The 19531-nt window shown below is 46.0% G+C and overlaps 1 protein-coding gene across 2 annotated transcripts in view; it reads left to right on the plus strand.

Moving 5' to 3' along the window:
* Positions 1-19531, plus strand: part of EEIG1 (estrogen-induced osteoclastogenesis regulator 1) — a 33359-nt gene that overhangs the window by 2299 nt on the left and 11529 nt on the right. For both annotated transcript variants that reach the window (XM_074556233.1, XM_074556232.1), the window contains exons 3-4: positions 18086-18206; positions 18534-18563. In XM_074556233.1, coding sequence (XP_074412334.1) covers positions 18086-18206; positions 18534-18563 — 151 coding nt within the window. The remainder of the gene's footprint in view (positions 1-18085; positions 18207-18533; positions 18564-19531) is intronic.

A 19531-nucleotide genomic window follows, 5' to 3' on the forward strand; every position in this document is an offset into this window, starting at 1 on the left:
CTTTCCCTGGTTATTCTTCCCTTGAGTGGTTTAGCATATGGCAGCCACTTGCTTACCCCTTGATGGGATTTTAATAGTTCTGTTGCAGGGCCCCACATGCCCTATCATTCTCCAGAGCAGGGGAAGTGCATAGCTGAGAGCTCTGAACCTGGGTGGTGTTGGCTGATTCGAGCTGGATTGAATTTTTCAGAGAGGAGGGGAGGGAGTGGGAGGTCACTCCTCTGCAAGGGGATTAAATCCTCTCCTCTCTCCCCCTCCTCCTTGCCCAAGTTCTCACACACAGTTTCTAACCCCATTCTCTATTGCCTTCATGCCTTACTTGAAACTCAGCTCTGTAGGAAGCTATGTCTAAGCAAATCAGCCCTTCCCAGCTTTGCTCTCCCCTTTGATACTGAATTTCTCCTCTTGGTAAGGGTGGAAGTAGTTTGTTTTGCATTGTAAATTGCTGTGCAAGGGAAAACTGCTGCCTGCAGTCAGAGTTGTCAGTGTTAAAGACCCAGTTTATCTCCTTGAACTGATGCCATTGCATTTCCCACTTCAGAGCAGCAGTGTTTTCTATGTCATGTTGGAATCCTTCTGCTACACACATTATAAGGTTCCTCTATTGGCATTTCTCTGCCTCCTTCAGGCAGGTCTGTCCCTAGTCTTGTTACTAATTGCTAATAAAAACTTGCTTTGTTTCCAACTATGCACACAGATTATCACGAACAGTATGCAAACACAAATTCCATAACAGCCCAGACTTGCTTTCTGCTTCAAAATATGAAGGAAGCCTTCAGTGGCTTTCAAAACTTGTTTTTTTACTTTCCTGAGTGACTGCTCAGTTTTAAAGGCACAGGATTAGTTTGTGCTAGCTGTTAACTGCTTTATCCCAGGACTAAAGCCTGGTTGGGTCTGGTTTTCCTCTTAGTATGGGAGCAAAGCACTACATTTCTCATTTCAGGAGAGAAGATTTTATTGGGCAAGCATGAAACATTTCTGTCTTGCAAACAGAAGTGTTAGGGCAATGCTCAAAGCTTGGGGTTTTTTTTCCAGAGGCACAATGCAACCTCATCTGAAGTCCATAGAAGCTGAGGGTGTGGAACACCTCCAGAAATGGACTTTGAATTAATTTCTCTTTTGAAGAAAATCTATCAAAAGAGCTTTTCCTTAGTGTTCTCCCCTGGGGCTAGATCCTTGGGTTTGGTGGAAGCAGTTTATCTAAGGAATTCCAACAGTATGTGAACTTGGGAAGAAATTAACCCTTCCACTTCCTGCAATAAGTGGCACTGGAGGGTGTCTGGGGAAAAGCTGTGCAGGGAAATGTCCATCTCCCTCTCCTTGTGCCTGAAAGCAGCTCCTGGGAGCCATCCCTGGGGTGTGCTGGTGCTGCCAGCCGTGTGGGTTGTTTGCTGAGCTGGCTGGGGTTCAGGAGTTCGCTCAGCCTTGCAGATGTGTGCCAGCAGCAAAATCAACTGTAATTCAAAACCAAACACATACATAGCTCCGAAACGAGCAAAGGCAAGGAGGGCTGGGGGGTTTCCCGCCTTCCCAACCTGTCTGTGCTCTAACTGAAAGCACATGGAAACCTGTTCCTGCTTGAAAAGTTATGGCTCTCAGTGGTATTGAGTCATTTGACCTTCTCCAAATATTTTTCCCTGTTGCAGTTAGAGAAACTTCAGGGAGGATGAATTTCCAGAAGAGTTACTGTGTGGAGAGGCTCTCAGGTCATGCCTTGGCTTTGCTCTGTGCTCCTCTCTTCCTTTCTATCACCTTTCTGATACTCACTGAGAAAGGTTAAAATAAAGGAGATACTGTATACATGTTTTGTTAGAAACCTGTAAGTTGTTAAGAATCTATGATTGTTTCTCTGAAATCAACCACTTCCAAAACTGATTGGGTTTGAGGTTGTAGTGTCTGGCAGGTCGTCTCTTGGGAGCTGCTTGTGTCCAAATTCTGGTGTTTGCTCTGCAATCGATTTGGGCTTCTGTGATCTGGGCTATTTGGAGGTCTGTGGCTGTGACTGAGCTGTAGCTCTTCATGACCATGTGTTTTCGGAGAACTGATCTGAATAATGTGTCCCATGTCACCTGGAGTCTGTAAACTGAGGCTAGAAGTAGGTATAGGAACTCTTCACAGGAAACATTAAATCAGTTTTTGTAGCTGTCTGTGGAAAGAGGAGTGTTGTACAGGAACCTCCAGAGACAGATTTTTCAGGTTATTTACACTAAGCTTACCTGACACCTCATGCATGTCTGTGGCAGGAGGTGGGAATATGAAACTCCCAATGAGTTCCAGGTGACACTGGGATCATTTTGACCTGGGGACAAGGCAGAAGGAGCAGCCTGCAGTGCTGGCTCCATCAGCCTGTCTTGGCCCCCAGTCCAGCTCAGCCTGGTGCTCTGGCTCTGGTGGGACACACACCAGGCTGGGACCCCCTTCCCAGTCTGCTCACCCTTCTGCCTGGAGGGCAACCTGTCTGAAATGTGTTAAGACTAAATGCTCTTAGGATTTCAAGGATGTCTGGAAAAGGTTCAGGTCCTGTCAGCACATTCAGCTTTGGGTATCTGCCTCTCCTGGGTTTTCTGGTTTGTTTGGATTTTTTTAAATTGTTATTTTCTTGCAGGCAGGTACTCTTATTTCCAGTGTTCCTGTGCTCAGGCCTTGCTTTAAACTATAGTATTTTAATGACTAAAGCTTCAGCTGTAAATCTTTTGGTTTGTTCTTTCCTCTCCCTTTGTGAAGTTTCCTTAGGCTGTTCTGAGGCTTCTGAGGGATAAAACTCAAAGGTTTCACTTTACTTGCTCTGATACATAAAAGTATCTATTGTGTCTGTGGGTTTATTGCCTCGCAGTTGGATTACAGAAGTTGGGCATCTGAAAAGGCATCTGAGCCAGGTGTAGGCCAGGCAGATGCTGTATTTCCCAATATATTGAGAAGTACCAATATATTCCTTGAATATTTTTAATCCAGAGACTTAAATAGCACAACCACCGTTGTGAATTCAGTTGCCTCCCAAGTATGTTTAAAAATAGCAGGCACAGAGAAGTAGAGATGTATTCATGGCAACCGTTTTTGTGGAGCAGGTGGGTGGCTGCATTTTGTACTAGTCTGAAGCTTTCTGGGGGGTGGTGCAGCTTTGTTCCTAGAGAGATGAGACAATAAATTCATCAGGCAGTATCCCATCCATGGATCCGCACAGGCTGAGTGTCCAAAGGAGTGCCTAAAGCCACAGGCTGATGTAGTAAGTTCATGTACATCTTTGGGTATCCCAGAAGAGGAAGACTCAATTAAATTTCCCCTCTGTGCTTGCAGTTCATGTTGAGTGACAGCCAGATGCTCTTTGCTTGGTGCTGAGTGATTTCTGGCTCTGTGTTGGCAGCCAGCGTTGCTGGCACACAGTGTGAAGGAAGTGGAAAGCCAGGTGTTATCCACAGACTCCTGACACCTCATCCTACATTGTTCTGTTAGCCTGCCAGCAGTTTCACTCTGGTATTTCTGGATTTGAGGGAAGGGATTGTACTCTGAAAGCCCCTGTCTGACTCCAGAGGAAAGACTGTTTTGCATGAGTTGAGCGGCTTTGAGGGCATTTCCCACCTTCCTCATTGTCTTCTGAAGGCACCTTACACTGTATTTTTTTTTGAGACCAGGCTATTCCAAGCATCTGCAGCATTTCAGCTTGGTTCTCTGATCCTGGCACTCATTGCAGCAGTTTGAAACAATGGATGTAGCTTGTCTCTGCAGCCCTGCCCTGTTTGCATGTGGGCTGGATCTGGGAAGACCTGACTCTGTTGGGGTGGTCTGACCTCCAAGTGTGTCAGTGCTGAGCCTGAACCCACAATGTTCTTACCCTTGCAGTTTTTAATTGAGTCACTATGAAAGGCCACTTCCTGCGCTGCATACTTGATTTATTTTTTGGGGGTGTAAAGCTTCATCCAGAATACCAGAGGAACACTGATATTTGGGAAGGCAGCTCACACTGACAGCTCCCTGTGCACTGAGGTCAGCTTTTGTGTAAGTGTGGCTCTGTCATCATTGTGTAGGCACAAATGAGCTGAAGCTGCTTGCCTTTGGCAGCTGGTGGGATAAAAAGCATTGTAATGCCTTAGTGATAAACAAAACTTATTCACTACTGTAGGACGTAAATAAAGGAGTAAAACATTGCCCTGCTAATACAGGGCTGGTGATTCAAAACATTTTGTGAAGGGAGGTGCAAGTTGTGCCACCTCCAGAGTGCAGCTCTTGGTGGTGGGAGTTAGAAATCAGCTACTTCACTGTCTTTCCATAAATAGTCATTGTGCCTGACACTTCAGGTAATTAGGCTGACCATGTTTAGCTTTTTCAGACCGGAAAATTGTCAGCTGTTTGTTTAATCAGAGACTGAAAGACTGGTTCAGCCTGGTTGAGATCTGAATCTTGACTACTCTCAGCCTTAAAAAGCAAAGGTTAGGTAACTAAATAGTTTCTTCTGGAGTCCCCAAGAGGGAAGAAAACTGGCTGTAGTGAAAAGGGGATCACTTGCTGAGTGCTGCCTTTTGATTCCAGTGGGATTGTCAGAGTTTAATAGAGCAAGGAACTTGATTGTGACTTCAAACCATTCTCCCAGTTCCATATTTTAGGACAGTATGTGCTTGGCTCTATCCTCTGCTAGAGCGTGTGGTATGCTAAGGTATTTTAAAAGTACTTTTGTTGCAAATGTGTCTGGAATTGCAGACCTTCCCTACATGTACAAATACTCCTGTTATACAGATCAATAGACTTCGTTTTCATGTTCCAGAGCAGCTTCACATAACATCCTTCCTTCCTGGCAGAGCCTCAGGAACAGGCTGGGGGTGTTAATGGAGAAGTGATTTGAATACAGCCTCTTGGAGTGATTTGCAAGAAACGTGACCTAGTTCAAGATAATATTCAAGCATAGTACCTGCAGTGCCTTGCATTGTGAACCAAATACAGAGAGTACAAAAAGGGGGTTCATTCCAGGAGTGCAGCTAAATGTAGGTGCAAGTTGTGAGAGCAGAAGCAGCGAATGAGGTTTAACCTCTCGCAAGTTGAGCGTGTTGGTAAAATTGCAGAAGTGATGGAGCACCGCAAAGTCCCCGGCACAAACCATATTAAGTTGTGCTTTGAGTTTGCAAAGCACTTTTAGCAGCAGCCTTAGTAGCAGCCTTTCCTGGCCTCTGTTTGCTACACCTGCAGGGTGTGACAGATGTTTGGGGCAGGCTGATTTGCTTTGTGCTGTACTTGCCTCTTCCTGTCACCGGTCACCACATCGAAGCCTGTCACAAGACTGGCAGAATTACTTTAAACCTTCCTGCCGTGGGAGCTGTATCCTGCTGGGTAAAGAACAGCCTCTGTTCATGGCCTGGCTCTGTCCTGGCTGCTGTGGCTGAGGCAGAGGCTGCTGTGCTGACCAGAAGCTGTGATGTGAGCGCTGTAAGCGATACGCTGTGTGTGCAGCATCAGTAAATACGGTCACATACAGGCGGCTTTCAAACTTCCCCCTCAGCGCCGACTCGGAGCTGGCATTGCTTTGACAGCTGACTCTTAGCAACAGCCTTATCTGTGTGACTTAAACAGCCCTTGGCTCAGAGAAATTACTCACTGAAAATTAATGTTCTACTGGGAAATCAGGGCTCTGTGGCCCACTTAATTTGCAGGGTGACAATACCATCAGTTCTGGCTGAGAATCAGGGTAGGTAGGTGAGAGTGGCCCTGTTCCTTTAAGACATGTATTTTTTTCCTGAAATACAGGGAAAGACCTAAAGGGCTTCCAGTCCCTTTATTCTTTGTGCTCTTGAGCTGCCATTAGTGTTGACTCTAGCTTTGTAGCTGAATTTCTGAGGAATTCATGCGTGCCTCTGGCAGCCTGTGGTCTCTCTACACAGCAGTTGGTATTTTAATAGGCCATAAGTTGCCAGTGGCAAGTTGTTCTGTTACCAGCTTCTAGATAAATGAGGCAGGTACAGATGTATTTCTTATTATTACTTTATTTCAGGAAACTACATCTGGTAGTGTTTCAGGAAAGAGGCCAGTGTCTTCTCAGATCAGAAACCTCCCTCACTTCAGGCCTGGCAGGGTGGAATGGTGAGCTCTGCAGCATCCACCTGTGTGTGGGGCTCTGGGGGCCTCATCCGTGCGAGGACAGGCGGATGTGGCTCTGTGCGTGACCTCCCTTCTTCAAACAGGATGTGTTCTGCATCCTCTGTGGGCTCTTCACTTGCTTGCAGCCTACTCTGAAATGGATCAGAAATTATTCCATAGCTGGGTTATTGTTTAATAACCAGAAGCCTTTACAAATTCCCTGGACCACCGTTTGGATCTGCTTATTTCTTCTGCAGCATCCTGTGAATGCGTGTCAGTAATCCGTGCTGTAAAGGTGATCATTTCAGGTGTTATTTCAGGATGTGTCAGCCCACCCCAGTACCAGCTGCTTGCCCTGCAGGGTGAGAGACTTTTTATTTTTTTCCTCTTGCAGTTTATTCACGTTGTGCCAAATGCACTTGCTGGGAGACACGATGCACGTCGCTGTTGTAACTGCGGGCTTGGCATCACCATCCCTCTGGTACCATACACTGGGACTCGGCATCTCATCTTAGTGCCTGGGTTTGAAAGGCACTTCCCACCAGACAAACAGTTGTGCCAGTGTTCCCTGCATGAACAGCCTTCTTGTTTGGTGTATTTTTAATCTGATGAGCGAGAAAGGGAATTGTTGTGCGCGATTCGAAATCGCTGATTGTCGTGGGTGTCACTGTCACGTGCTTTATGGGTCACCCCTGTGGCTCAGTGGATTAGGCCAAGGAGCTGGGGTGGAGTTATGGGGATGAGGAAGACAATGAAATGAAGAGGAAGCACAGGGAGGCTAAAGAATTGGGAGGAGGCAGGTGTGGGAGAGATAGGATGTTCTGCATAAGCAGTGTGGTATAGAGAGGCCACACTCCCTGCGGATAGCGAGTAGCTGAGCTGGCAGGAGAGCAGGATTATGCCTTTCCTTTGGCTGGGTTTATCCTACCTCATTGGTAGAGGAGGCCTTGAAGGAGGTCCCATGTTGTAGTAGGAGATAGGATGAAGCTAAAAATACTTTTACTGCTGTATGCTGTACTTTAAATAAGAAATGAATTCTGTCTGTTCAGCCTGAAAGCGCTGTCAGTGCTTACATGGGAGGAAGGAAAAGAATGTGTGGATTTACTGTCCTGGAAGGGCTAGAAAGCTGCAGCACTAATTAGCAGTGCAGCTTTAGAGACCTACAGAGGTCATGTGGTTGGGTTCTCTTGTTCTCTGTCTGGTCACTTCTGTTTCCAGTCTTTAAGGGATAATATTGTTCACCAAAATAAAAATGCAGATGGCCAGGAAAGGAGGAAGGAAGCACTTCTCTGGAAAAAAAACCTGGCATAGGGAATGGTTTTTTTTCACCTGGTGTTGTGTCAGACTTTGAGGCTTTATCTATGCTTGAGACAGCAAAGGTGAGGTGGATGTGGCATCATGGTGTTCAGTGGGTTTTTTGTTTGCATTTGTGTAGGCTGAGGAGAGGATTTCCAGTTTAGTTGTGTTTCCATCATGACTGTTTCTCCTGCTAGCTCCCATTCTTCCCATCCTTGCTTAGGCTGTGCCTGCATGTCAGAGAATGTGAGGGAGGCCTGGAGGATATTTATAATTCAGCAGTTTTTCCAGAGCTGTTAATGCTCCATTGCTCTGAGATGAAGCAATCCCATTTGCTCTTGGGCAGCCTTGCTGTAACCAGTCAGCCCCAGCTAGTGCAGCCTCCTGCTTCCACTCTAAGCAGCAAGGCTGAGCAGAGCTAGTCTGCTTGCCGTGTTACAGATTAATTATGCAGTAACCCCTCTGCAGGAAAGCTTTCCCTGGCTTCTGTCAGTGGCCTGTTCTGGTAACACCAGGATATTGCATCTGTATAAATGTCAAATTCTTTCAGGCACAGTGCTGCTGGTTTGTACTTCAGTAGCCTGCAGTGCTCTTTGCTGCAGGGGAAACTGTGCTGTGGAGGAGTGAATTTGCTACAACTGTTGCTGTGCTTTGCTGCCTTTCTGCTTTGCTGAACACCCTTTTTGTGCTGGACAGGGAGTAGCTGATGTTATTGTGGCTCCTGCTCTCTTTAAGGTCTGTTTCTGATGTAGGTTTGTAGTGATGACTTTTCCTGCTGTAAGTGCAGCTACATCTGTTCACTCAAAACAAACCTGTTGTGTTCCCTCCAGAAGTGATGCAGTGCATCTCCAGTGTCATTTGCTCTCAGCAGGGCAGAATGAAGGGAGCATGTCTGAATACAGCTTGTGGTGACAGCCACAGGAGGTAAAGCCTTGCTGATCCTCAGAAACCTGCTCCTGCAGTGGGATCCTGTGCTCACATCTCCCAAGGCCTTAACCAGCACTTGCTGCTGGCACTAAATGCAGAGCTCTGCCAGATTCTGCTTTTAAACAAGATGTAATTTATGAAAATACCTTTCTCTCATTAGGACAAATGGCACCATGAGATATTGGTCATTCTTAGAGAACTGTGTTTGTCTGCAGCTCTGACTCCAGACGATAAAAATCAGCTCTAACTGCTGTGTCTCAGACCCTTTTATCTCCCCTCTTGCTGGCTCTGATGCTGAAACTGGGGCAGAAGGGAAGGGAGAGTTGGGAGAGGCTGAGTTAGGAGTCCCAGCCCATCCCCAGTACCAGTGTTGAGTCAGGGGTCAACAAGCTTTGCTCAGCAGCCTCTTCTCATCTGCAAACCTCTCCTGCTGAGTGGCCTTTCTGCTGATAAACACCAGCAGTGATAGATATTGGTGGAGGGTTCAGAGGTTCAGGGAAAACATGTTTGAACCTTGTCCATAAAACCAACCAGTCACCTGGTTTGTCCTGCTGAATGGTGCCTCTGTAAAGGAGCCATCCCAAAACACCTGTGTTGATCCTGGAATGAAAAAGTTGCTGTTAATATAGAAAGCCCTTCTCCTGGGCTATTGTATTTGTTTTGGGTAAATGTGTACTCTATAGAAATGACTCACAGGGAAACACGTCTGAGCATGGCTGGGTGTTACCTCTTGGGTAACTAAACCTACTTTTAGCACAGGGTTGACTTGAGGCAGCTTATTTACTGAAAGTCTCTTCAGCATGTTCGAGCCAAATTGCAGTGATGTTACATCATTCTGTATTAATGAAATTATTCCAGAAATGAACTTGGCCTCATGTGCAGGTTAATTTGCACTATAAAGACCTCTCTGGTACAGCTACATTGGCAAACTTTCCCAGCTGAAGCAGGGTTGATATTGGCAAAAAAAGTTCCTTAACTATTCTGTCTTCTCGTGCCCTAAACCTGCCTTAGAGGCAAAAACATTTGTGTCTGCACATCACTTGTGTTAGTGATGCTGTTCCTAGTCCTGTGTTGATTCCCTCTAAGTTTTCATTTGCCAGCTTTACTATCCCAGCAAAACCTTAGCCTATTAAATTGACTGATGTCTGAATTTTTCTCATATTTGGGGGCAGGTGTTGAATTTTTTTGGTTTTGAAAGGTAGCTTTTTTCTTTATAAGTAGCTTTTTCTTCACAAGACCATCTTGTGTTCAAACCTAGCTTTCTTAAAATACAGCCTTGTAGCCGTGTCTTGTGCCCTGTGAGGTGGGCACATTATCAGAGTTCTCCTTGGTGCAGTTTACATTGCTGTCTTTCTTCACTGAGAGTTTAAATTTAGTCAGCAAAATCCAAATCTGGAATCTCTCAGAATGACAGCTAACACTTAGGGGATGAAGAAAGTTTATAAATATACACCAGCAATGGATAATCAGCAAATCTTCATTTTACATCTGTGCTCTGCCAAAAGTGAAAAGGCTTTCGAGAAAAGCCATGCTGTGATACAGAAACACACACTGGCTCAGAAATTTACTGTATTCTATCTTAATCTTGTAAGCATCTGTACAGAGCAAACTTCAGAGTTTTTCTGTAGTGTTTGGGACCTTCTGATACTTTTGGTTCTCGATCTGTTACAACCAAAGGAGAAGTTTGAATTGTAATTTGTCCAAAGGACTTACAGGCCCTGAAAGAGTTAGGATTTTCTATTTTAAATTTTGTGGGGTTTACTAACAGTTGTTGGTAGTGAGCCTGAACACTTCCTTCTGTGCCTTCCACCCCCCTGTAACAGGGAATTCTCTCAGCTTGGGTTTTTCATGCCCCTGTGAGTCTAGCTTTATGGACAGGAGGTGTGGATTAGAGTTCATAAGAGGTAACTTAGTTAAGTTGCCCTCATGCCTGTTTCATGCATATTTGATTTTTCAGTGGTTGTAGTTGTGGAATATGAGATCTAAGAGGTATTTAGGCCCAGAGTTAGACAAGTTCTTCAGAGCGTGGTGGGTGTGAGCTGCAAGGTGGCACAAAGCAAGAGGACCAGAACGTGTGAGCCAGGCTGGGAGCGCTGGCACACAAAACCCTGAGTGTGGGGCTGGGGGCTGACCTGGGCAGAGCTGCTCTGGGTTCCTCTACAAGTTAAATCCTTGTGGATTTGCCTATGGGAGGAGAGCACTGGTGGTGGGCTTGGCAGCCTCGCACATGGCTCATTCTTGGCTAACCCAGCTCCAACAGAGTCTATCAGAACAATGGTAGTAGGAGTTGTGGGGTGACTCAGTGCACGATGAGAGTTCAAAAAAAGCAAATGCGTCTTTCAGCGTTCAATACGCACGTTATTACAGACTGGTGCTTTAGTAACTGACTCATCTGGCCGGTTATTCCCTGCTTTACACTTAGGACTTTGGTAGTTCTTTGCTTGTGTGATGTTTTTGCTCCTGGCACACATCCCTGGCCTCAGACCAGGAAGAGCTCGTGCTCTGTGGATGTGGCAAGAAGTCCTTGGATATTTGTTGCTTTGGGTTGGTCTGCCTTAGCACAGTGTGTAACAATAGATTGCACAGCTTTTGCTGTTACACTCCCTTCTTGGATTTGTTTTCTTGATGTCCAGCTTTTCTTCTTTGCTTCCAGCTGACAGAATGTAAATTACAAATACCTCAAAGCAGACTGGCTCTGCTGGGCATGTCCCATCTTTAAAGTGCCGTGTACCCATCCCTTGCTGCTTGCAGCCAAGTCTGTTAGAATTATTTCTCCGTGTCTTCTCCCTGCTCCACCCTTGCTTACCCTTCCAAAACTTTTCTGACTTGTTCTATAACTTAAGTTCTAAAGGGTCATTTTTCTGTGACTTACTTTCTCCATTTGGCACAATTTTTGTTTCCTTATGCAGCTTTTCCTGTAGCACTTGGTCATCAGCTGCATGTGATTTTTTAATAACCTCCATTGTTTCATTTCTTAGAGTATTATTAGCATAATTTATGTTACAAGGAGCTTAATAGTTTTAAGATTTAGGTACAAGGAGTGGTTGGAAATATTTCTCCTAGGATAATTCCCAGTGGTTTGAGATGCCCTGAGTGTACTGGAGAGCCTGGCTGCCTAGTGCAGGGATCTGGAGTACCTGGGATGCACTGCCCTGGGAAGCTCCTGCCTGTGGGACATAGTGCATGAGCTGCAGCATTTCATGTCTGTCCCTTCCAGAGACACGTGGCTGGGTTCATGTCACTGGAGTGCAGACAGAACTGAATGACTTCCAAGGAAGCTGTTAATGCACAACCAGGGATGCTGATGCTGGAGGGTTTTGTTCTGGTGACTGACTGGCTGCCACTCCCATTCTCCAGGAGGAATTCTCACTCCCTGGCTTGTGCTTGGACCTTCATCAGGATTGATCACTGCCTTGGAGGGAACTGTAACACACAGTTCCAAAAATGTACTTTTCAGAAATAGGCTTTTCTGGAAATAAAGTTAAAACCGTCAAAAGTCAATCCCTTGTCTGCTAGATACCAGCTTACTCCTAAGAACAATATCTAAATCATTCTTTGAATACTCTTTTTATTTGATGCTTGCCTTATTGTTTTTGCTCCAGTTCTTTCCTCAGCTGCCTTTCACATACTCAGTGCTGTCATCATCATCCCCTGTCCCCCAGTGAAGCTGCCTTGACTGTTCCTTAGTTTGGTTTCTCAGTTGTGGCTGGAGTTTCTCCCATTAGCTTTTTTTTTCCCTGTACATTTGCCATTAATCCTTTTTCCTGTATTTGTCTCATGTCCAGTCAAGCAGGGATTAGGCAGCCTGTGCTCTTAACTGCATCAGTGGAATCTGGTTTTGAGCTGACTTTCCCCTGCTCTTCCTTCCCTGTTCACTGCTCCCCAGCTGCCAGTGAGCAGCAGGAGTGGATGCATGTCAATCCTGCTGGGAGACAGCAGGTGAAGCCCTGCAGAAGCTTTGAGCTTGCCTTGTTCTCCCTCAAAAACACTGGGTTGTGTGATTGGCTCTTTCTAAAAGCACTGGTGTACACGTTTAGCATTTAGGGAGCCTTTACATATCACTGCCCTGGTGTAAATGAAGAACATTTAGCATTTAGGGAGCCTTTACAAATCACTGCTCTGCTGCAAATAAAAAACTGAATAAATGTGAGATGAGAGTAGGTGTTCTTCACTGTGGGTTTGCTGGGAGTTCAAAAGTTAATTTTGTGAGTAGCTTGGTAGATGCAGTGACCTTACTGCTGAACCCTTGTTTAAAACACTTGCAGTGAAACATCCAAATAAGACTTGTTTCAGATGACAAAGGCTTGCTCAGTTCTCTCAGTGACACAGTCTGCATCATCTGTCTCTGAGCCATTTTTCCATCATAGCTGCTCATGTCTGCTGAACAACAACCAGCACTTGTCAGCTGGAGAATGCAGGGCTGTTTGCAGAGGGGGAGATGTCCAGCTCCTTGGGCTGGCAGTGATTCTGGCCAGTGATGTAAGCTCAGCACTGCAGAGTGACTTTATTGTTGGGAGTTCCCTGCAGCCCTTGCCCTGCCTCTGCTCAGGGAAGGCAAAACCCCTCTGTGTAAACTTGTAAGGCACATGTCAGCCTCCAGGTTAGACTAGGATTGCTTACATTGTATATCCAGCTGGTTTAATGGTGTTCCCCAAGGGATGTGGTGTGTCACTTCTCAATTTTCCTGGGATGTGTTCCCACTGAGCTTCCCAGCACTTATTGCTGCGTTGTGTTTGCTTCTGCTTCTCTACCTGAGCTTGACAACAAAACTGAGCAGATGCTGGCAGCCCTGAGCTCCACTGGTGTGACCTGTTCCTGGTGTCTGCCCACAGTGCATTCTCCTCACTGTGAATTCCCCTCCTTTTCCTTGCCAGGCATCAGGGTGGCAAAGCCTCAGAGCTGTATTTTTCTTTAATAACTGCTGTGAAGTGCCCTGTCCTAAGCCCTTTATTTTGAGATACAATCCAGAACCTGCAGGTAACTCTAAACCAGCTAATGGCTAAATGAGGGCTTGCTTTGTGTTACATATGTATGTTCACCCACTTTTGCAATTCCTGTGTTTTATAGGCAGTGATTAGGCATTGTTTGTGGCAGGACCTGCTGTGTTTGTAGGATGGGGATGTATTTTGGTGTGCTGTGAACAACGGGGTGTTCTGGTTCCTGAACATCCTAGAAAGTCAGTTTCAAAACAGGCTTTTCAGGGATTTTTGCTTGCATTTACCAAAGGTCTCTCCTACAGCTTTGCACTAGATAACCTAGTTAAAATAGTAACTGTCTTCTGTGGAGCAAAATGCAGGATTGTTCCAGGCTTTTCCAAGCTATGGGAGTGTCGGTGATTCTGCTCTGTTCAGCCTTTGGAAGGGCTGGGGATTAGATGGGACTGTTTTACTGTGTCTCTGCAGATGAAAGCAGAGCTCTGTAAAGGAATGGTGTAGAAGATGCCTTTCAATGTAATCTGCTGAAATAATGTGATATTTTGTTCTCTGTGATTGAGGGGATTGTACCTGCATTGCAGGGATTGTGTTCCCTTACTCCCTAAAAGACACACTGCTGGTGTGTGTCAGGGCCCCTTGAAGGGCTGTTTTTCACTGCACTTAAAAGAATCTGAGCTGGGAGTTGGCTTGGCAGCCTCTTTAAAATGGTGTTATCTCTCCTGTGCCTTATCAGATAAGATGCTGCTGCAGTGGTGAAGCAGGGAGGAGGCTGCAGAGGACTGGCTCTGCTGGGAGGGGGATTAGTTCTGCTTGAAGGCTCTGACACAGATCCACATCTCAGAAGGGGGACAGTGAGCATGTGGACTGAGCATCAGCAATAGGAAAGCTTACCCTTCCCCTCTGTGTAAGGAGGGGGAGTAAATCTGAATAAGAAGCTCTTTGTGTGTGCTTATCTCTACTGTCCCATTTAGCCTGAGGTTTTCCCACATTTGCCCCATGCATGGAACATCAGACTGAGACATTGCTCTAGTGAAATGTTTAATATTAAAAGCTATTTTTTGTTGCTGCAGCCCTTTCAATAAGGCTGTGGCCTTTTTATGACACTGTCTGATGTGTGACAACTGCCATAAAGCAGGAGTGAAACATCTGCTTTTCTAAATGCTTCAGCAAGGCCAGAGTGTTTCAGGGGGTGGTGTTGGAAGGTTGATACCCACAGCTCAGCTCTGAGTCTGTAAATAGAAGTTTTAATCTCTGCTCTAGTGTTTCATTAGCTGGGTTTTCATGTGGGAGAGAGGTTCACAGTGTAGCCCAAGATAGCATGGGTTGGATATGTGGCCTTTTTCTAGAAGTGTTTGCTTTACCAGCTTGAATTCAGAGTGAGCCATTCAGAGTGCTGGTGTGTCCATGGCACTTTCACCACAGCTCGAAACATCTCTTTAAGGTGTTTCTTGTGTGTTTTTCTGCCTGTCTCCAGAGCTGTGTGTGAGATCTCAACCCAGAGTGGCCTTGGAGGCTTCCCTGAGTTCTCTGCTGCCCCTCCAAAATCAGGCAGAGCAGTGGGTCCCTGCTGGGCATCATTCCCATCACTTGAATCCTCACCATGCTATGGTGAAGCATTCTTCCAGCTGCTTTTTTCCTGGTGAATCTTCTCTTGAGAGGCAGAATGAGGGATGCAAAAAGCTCTTCCTCGAGCTGGAGGTAGATGAGCAGCTCCAGGATTAGAAAACCTCACAAAGCTCTTTCCAGAACTCTGCTTTTCACAAAAGCTGCCGCAGGATTGCACTGGTTTATTCTGAGGAGGTATATTTAGGTCTGGAAAGAGTAATTACACAGCTTTGAATAAGTCTGAAGTCAGAAGAGGGCAAAGCTTAGTTTGGCAGGGATTCAACCTTCTGGGAGTCTTTTTGCAAAATGATACAGACAGCTTTTTTAAAATAAAACTTCTGAAGACCCGTTGAATTGGCACCTAGACCTGGGATTGGTGTGAACTATTTCTGGTTCTCCAAATACAGAGTGAAACTTAAAATTAGATACTTCTGGTTTTAAGCTGTTCATTTCTGCTTTACTTTTAGTTGCCTTGTGATTAGGATGAAAGAAAACTTCTCTCAGTGCAGCCCTCACCATGCTGCTTGGGTGTTTTTTTTGTTTCTGTATGGTGGTTCATAATTGTACATCAGAGAGTATTCCAGGGCTAAATACAAAACTGCTCATCATCTGAGTTCTCCTTTTTTTTGTCCCTTTTTTAGTGTTCTCTAATTACCAGCCTAACTTGAAGGGAGGTGGGTAGGCAAAGCCCATTTCTTCTCTACATGCCATCTTCTGGAAATGTGGAACTAATTTTTTAGAGTGCAGTGTGAAACAATAGAGCTGTTTCTTGTTTGTCTAATGATACAGACCCAGCCTCCACCCTTTAAAATAAAAAACCAAAAAAGGTTGAAATTCATTATTGAACGATTGTGAAACTTGTGACTGGAAAGCAGCTCTGGGTTTTGTCTTCTAAACTCCCTCTTGCCATGTGCAGGCTGTTCCAAAGGCACAAAACCCCTAAGCTGTGGGTGCACCTGCAGCTGAGGTTCATGATCACAGTGCTGTGGGTAACATAACACCCCCAAATCCTTTTCCTAATCCCCTGCACTGTGTGGTATCTGCAGCAGTTCTGGAAAGCCAATGTACATCCTTAATAAGAAGCAGAATGTCTGTTAGAGGAGCTTAGGCTGAAGGCAAATTAGCTCTGGAGCTCTGGATTGCTAATCAGGACTTTTTACCACGTTTGGAAGTAATTAGCCTTCATTGGATTTAGCAGCATCCAGCAGATGCTTAATCATGGCTGCATTGTAGAAGGAGCAAGAATTCCTGAGTAAGGGAGCTCAGCTCACAATGCTGGAGCAGCTCTTGATCCCACTGAGGATCCTGCAGCTGTGGGAGCTGGAGGGAGCATCCCATGAATGCTCTTGTGTGGCAGGGTTGGGAACCAGGTGTGCTGCTGGCTGACTGAACAGCTTTCACTTGTAGCTCTGATGTCAGTAGTAGCTTTAGCATCAGCCTTGCTTTCTAAAAAATAGCAGTTCCTTTCCAAAGGTGACTAATGCTCCTAAAATATTCAGTGTTTCCTGCAACCCCCTGTACCTGCCTTGTGTTCACAGGTGGTTTTCCATTCTGTTGCATACCTTTTCTCATCTGTATCGTGAGTTTTTCCTTCCTTCAGGCCATTTAAGATGCTTATTATTGAGGCAGGTTTAAGGCACCCATATTTGAAATGTAACATGCCTAATTTGGCTGGCATGGTGAATATTTTATTACTGACAAAACCTTTTTAATCCCTCTGGATGTGTTTCTTCCTCCTGTCTGAGAGAGCTGGGGTGAGTTGAGTGAAGTAATGAGAACCAGATCTCATCTTGAATTAATAATCCCGGATTCAAAGGTATTTTTGGCACTTAGATGTCTCACTTTTTACTGACTTAATAGTGAGCCTGAGTTCTGTCTGGAAGGGATTTAAGTTCTCTACCTTGAAGGAATTGTTGCCTTCTGTTTTCTCTTGTTTTAAACAGGGATGATCAGCCTTTATCTGCATTACAGAGGATTACAGGTTTCAGGTTTTTGTCAGCTACTCCTTTTCTATTCTGTGTCTCCCTTGGCTGGCACATTTGGTCCCACAGAATGCCTTGGAGGACCAGCAGGGACCTCCTGGCTCAGGATTGAGTCCCTGGATCTGTCCCCTTGGGCTCACCTCGAGATTACCCTAATGGAATGTGAGCTCCAGCTTCTTCCCCTTCCTTCCCAGGAAGAGGAGACACTACCAAGGCTGATCACTCTCCCCTTTGCCACCATCCCTTTGGCCTGGGTCAGATGGTGGGAAGCCTCCCTTTCCCTGCTAAAGCAAACAGTTTATCAGCTGCCCTTGCACCTTTGTCCTGTGCTAGGAGGAGAGATAAGAGTCAGACTTGCTTGCTCACAGCTGTCAGTGCCTTCCCTTCCTCCCCTGGCCTCATCACTTTGAGGACTGGACTGGCTGAGGGCCAAGCTCTGAGCCTGTAGAGGCTCAGTAGGAAACTAGAGCCCTGTGGGAGGACCCACACACCTTATTTCCAGGTTCCTTTGAATCAGCTTCCTTGGAATTGTAACATCCAGCTTCCCCTGAGGGCTGTGTGGAAGCCAGAGCTGTAGCTGAAGTGATCCTGCACTCAGGAAGGTTTCTTCTCTTCCTCCTGCAGGCTCAGGCCATGCCAGAGCCATGTGTTCCCCACTCAGCCTGGAGATCAGGATGGTCTGCTCAGAAGCTGTGCAAGCAAAACCACCTCTCCCCTGGCTGAGCCCCTGCAGGATTTGAGCAATGTTTGCTTGGTGTGACCCTGTCTGCTTGCCCCAGGAGCATTTCCACATGTGTTTGTGTCCTCCTTCAGGCTGGCCATCCTCACTGAGTGCCAGCCCCAGGGGCAGAGAAGGACAGGCCATCCAGGACACAGAGCACTTTGCTGTGCAGAGGCTGTACAGACAGACATGCTGGGGGGAGATAAGCTTGTGAACCTTCAGCCCAGTTCAGGTGTGGAGATTTGCTCCGTGCAGGCTGGACAGAGAATGAGCTAAACCGGCTGAGCAGGAAATGTCAGAACTTGGGAGAGTTTTAAAGGCAAATTCTGTTGATGAGATGATTAATATTTCTGTAACCTGGGTGGATTTTACCTGTATTGACTGGTGAAAAGCTTGATGCTAACTTAACACCTTTGTGTGGTTCAGTTTCAGGTGAACCAAGCTGCTGCAGAGCATCTTTATGGGCTAGGATGCCAGTCATTATAAAAGATACTTAATAGCTGATCTTGATTTGGCTTTGTACATTTATTTGAATTTTTTTTTTCTTCTGATTCTCACAGAGAGGAAGTTCAGGAGAACTGTGTCCGCTGGAAAAAGAAATTCACCTTTGTGTGTAAGATGAGTGCCAACCCTGCCACGGGGCTCCTGGACCCCTGTGTCTGCCGAGTGTCTGTGCGCAAGGTGAGCCCCAGCTTTGCTGCTGCCAGGTTCCCCCACCCCAGTGCTGTGCTGGCAGCTGCTTACTGGCTGCTTTCTGCCAGCAAGAAAAATTGTGTGGGCTGTGGTGGGAAGGAAAGATGGTTTGGGACAGGATATGCTGGAATGGAGCCTCTCTCTCCAAGAAAAGTCCTTGATGGAGGATATGGGAGCGACCAAGGTGGTGGTAACCCTTGAGAGAGAGGCTTGTGAATCTTGAGAGCAGATTCCAGGACTGAATAATGAATTTCCCCCCCCCTGTTGCCCCAGCACATATAATAGCTGCTTTTCCTGTTTTGTTTCCCAATATAGGAGCTGAAGGGCGGAAAAACCTACTCAAAGGTAAGAGCATAGAAAGGGCAAATACAACAGAGTGAAGATGGTCTTGTCTCCTGTTAGTGCTTTACACCCATTAGAAACCAGTGGCTGCTGAGTGGACCAATCTGGAGAGATGTTCATTAGTTTTTAGATGAAATCTGAGTTAAGAGATTTCCCAAAAAACTCGCCTTGCTGGGACAGGATCCAGATTGCACTGGATATGGATTTGAGATGGGGGTTGGAGAGATGATCTGCATGTCCTCAAACTTTGGGGAAGTTCTGAGTCAGATGTGAACTCTCTGGCTTCTGGCAGCATGTCTCTAATAAAGAAACAGGCTCCAGTTCTGTTCTGCAGAGCACAGCAGCCAGCTGGGGCAGGCACCTCAGTGCCCCAGGAGAGCAGGCAGGAGCCCTCAGCAGAAATCACTGCCTGCCAGAGCACAGGAGACACCAAGGCAAAAGCCAAATGGATCAGCAGGGATCTTAGTCTTGGTTTCTCTTCCTTGCATTTTCTTGCCTGTGCTGTGGGACAGACAATGGGCCACCCCCTTCTCCTCCTTGTGCTGGATCAAGAGACAATGTTGGCTTAGAAACTGAGCTCACACAGTGCCCAGAATGATGTTTGCTTGAAAATGAGTCACTGCTGCTGGCTTCTAACAAACAGATGGTCACACACAGCCATGTAAGAATCCCTTCTCATCAAAATCCTTTCTGAGTCCATGGAGGCAACTGGCTGTGAAGGGTCTACTGCATTAGCTCCTGTGTTCTGCTGTGCTGGATGGGAGAAGGCACTGTGGCTTTGTTCCTTTTTTTGTTGCTAATTAGGACATGGTCTCTAGGGCCATCAGTCTCTTTTTCACTAAATTCACACTATGGGAAGGTTATTAATTCTGCAGGGCTGCATGTCCAGGGAGAGCAGCATAGCTGGAGGAAGGGACATAGCAAATGCATCAACCTTTGCCTCCTGCAATGTCCATCCTGAAGCTTTCTGC

Source organism: Zonotrichia albicollis, chromosome 21 (genome assembly GCF_047830755.1).
Source record: "Zonotrichia albicollis isolate bZonAlb1 chromosome 21, bZonAlb1.hap1, whole genome shotgun sequence".
NCBI lineage: Eukaryota > Metazoa > Chordata > Aves > Passeriformes > Passerellidae > Zonotrichia > Zonotrichia albicollis.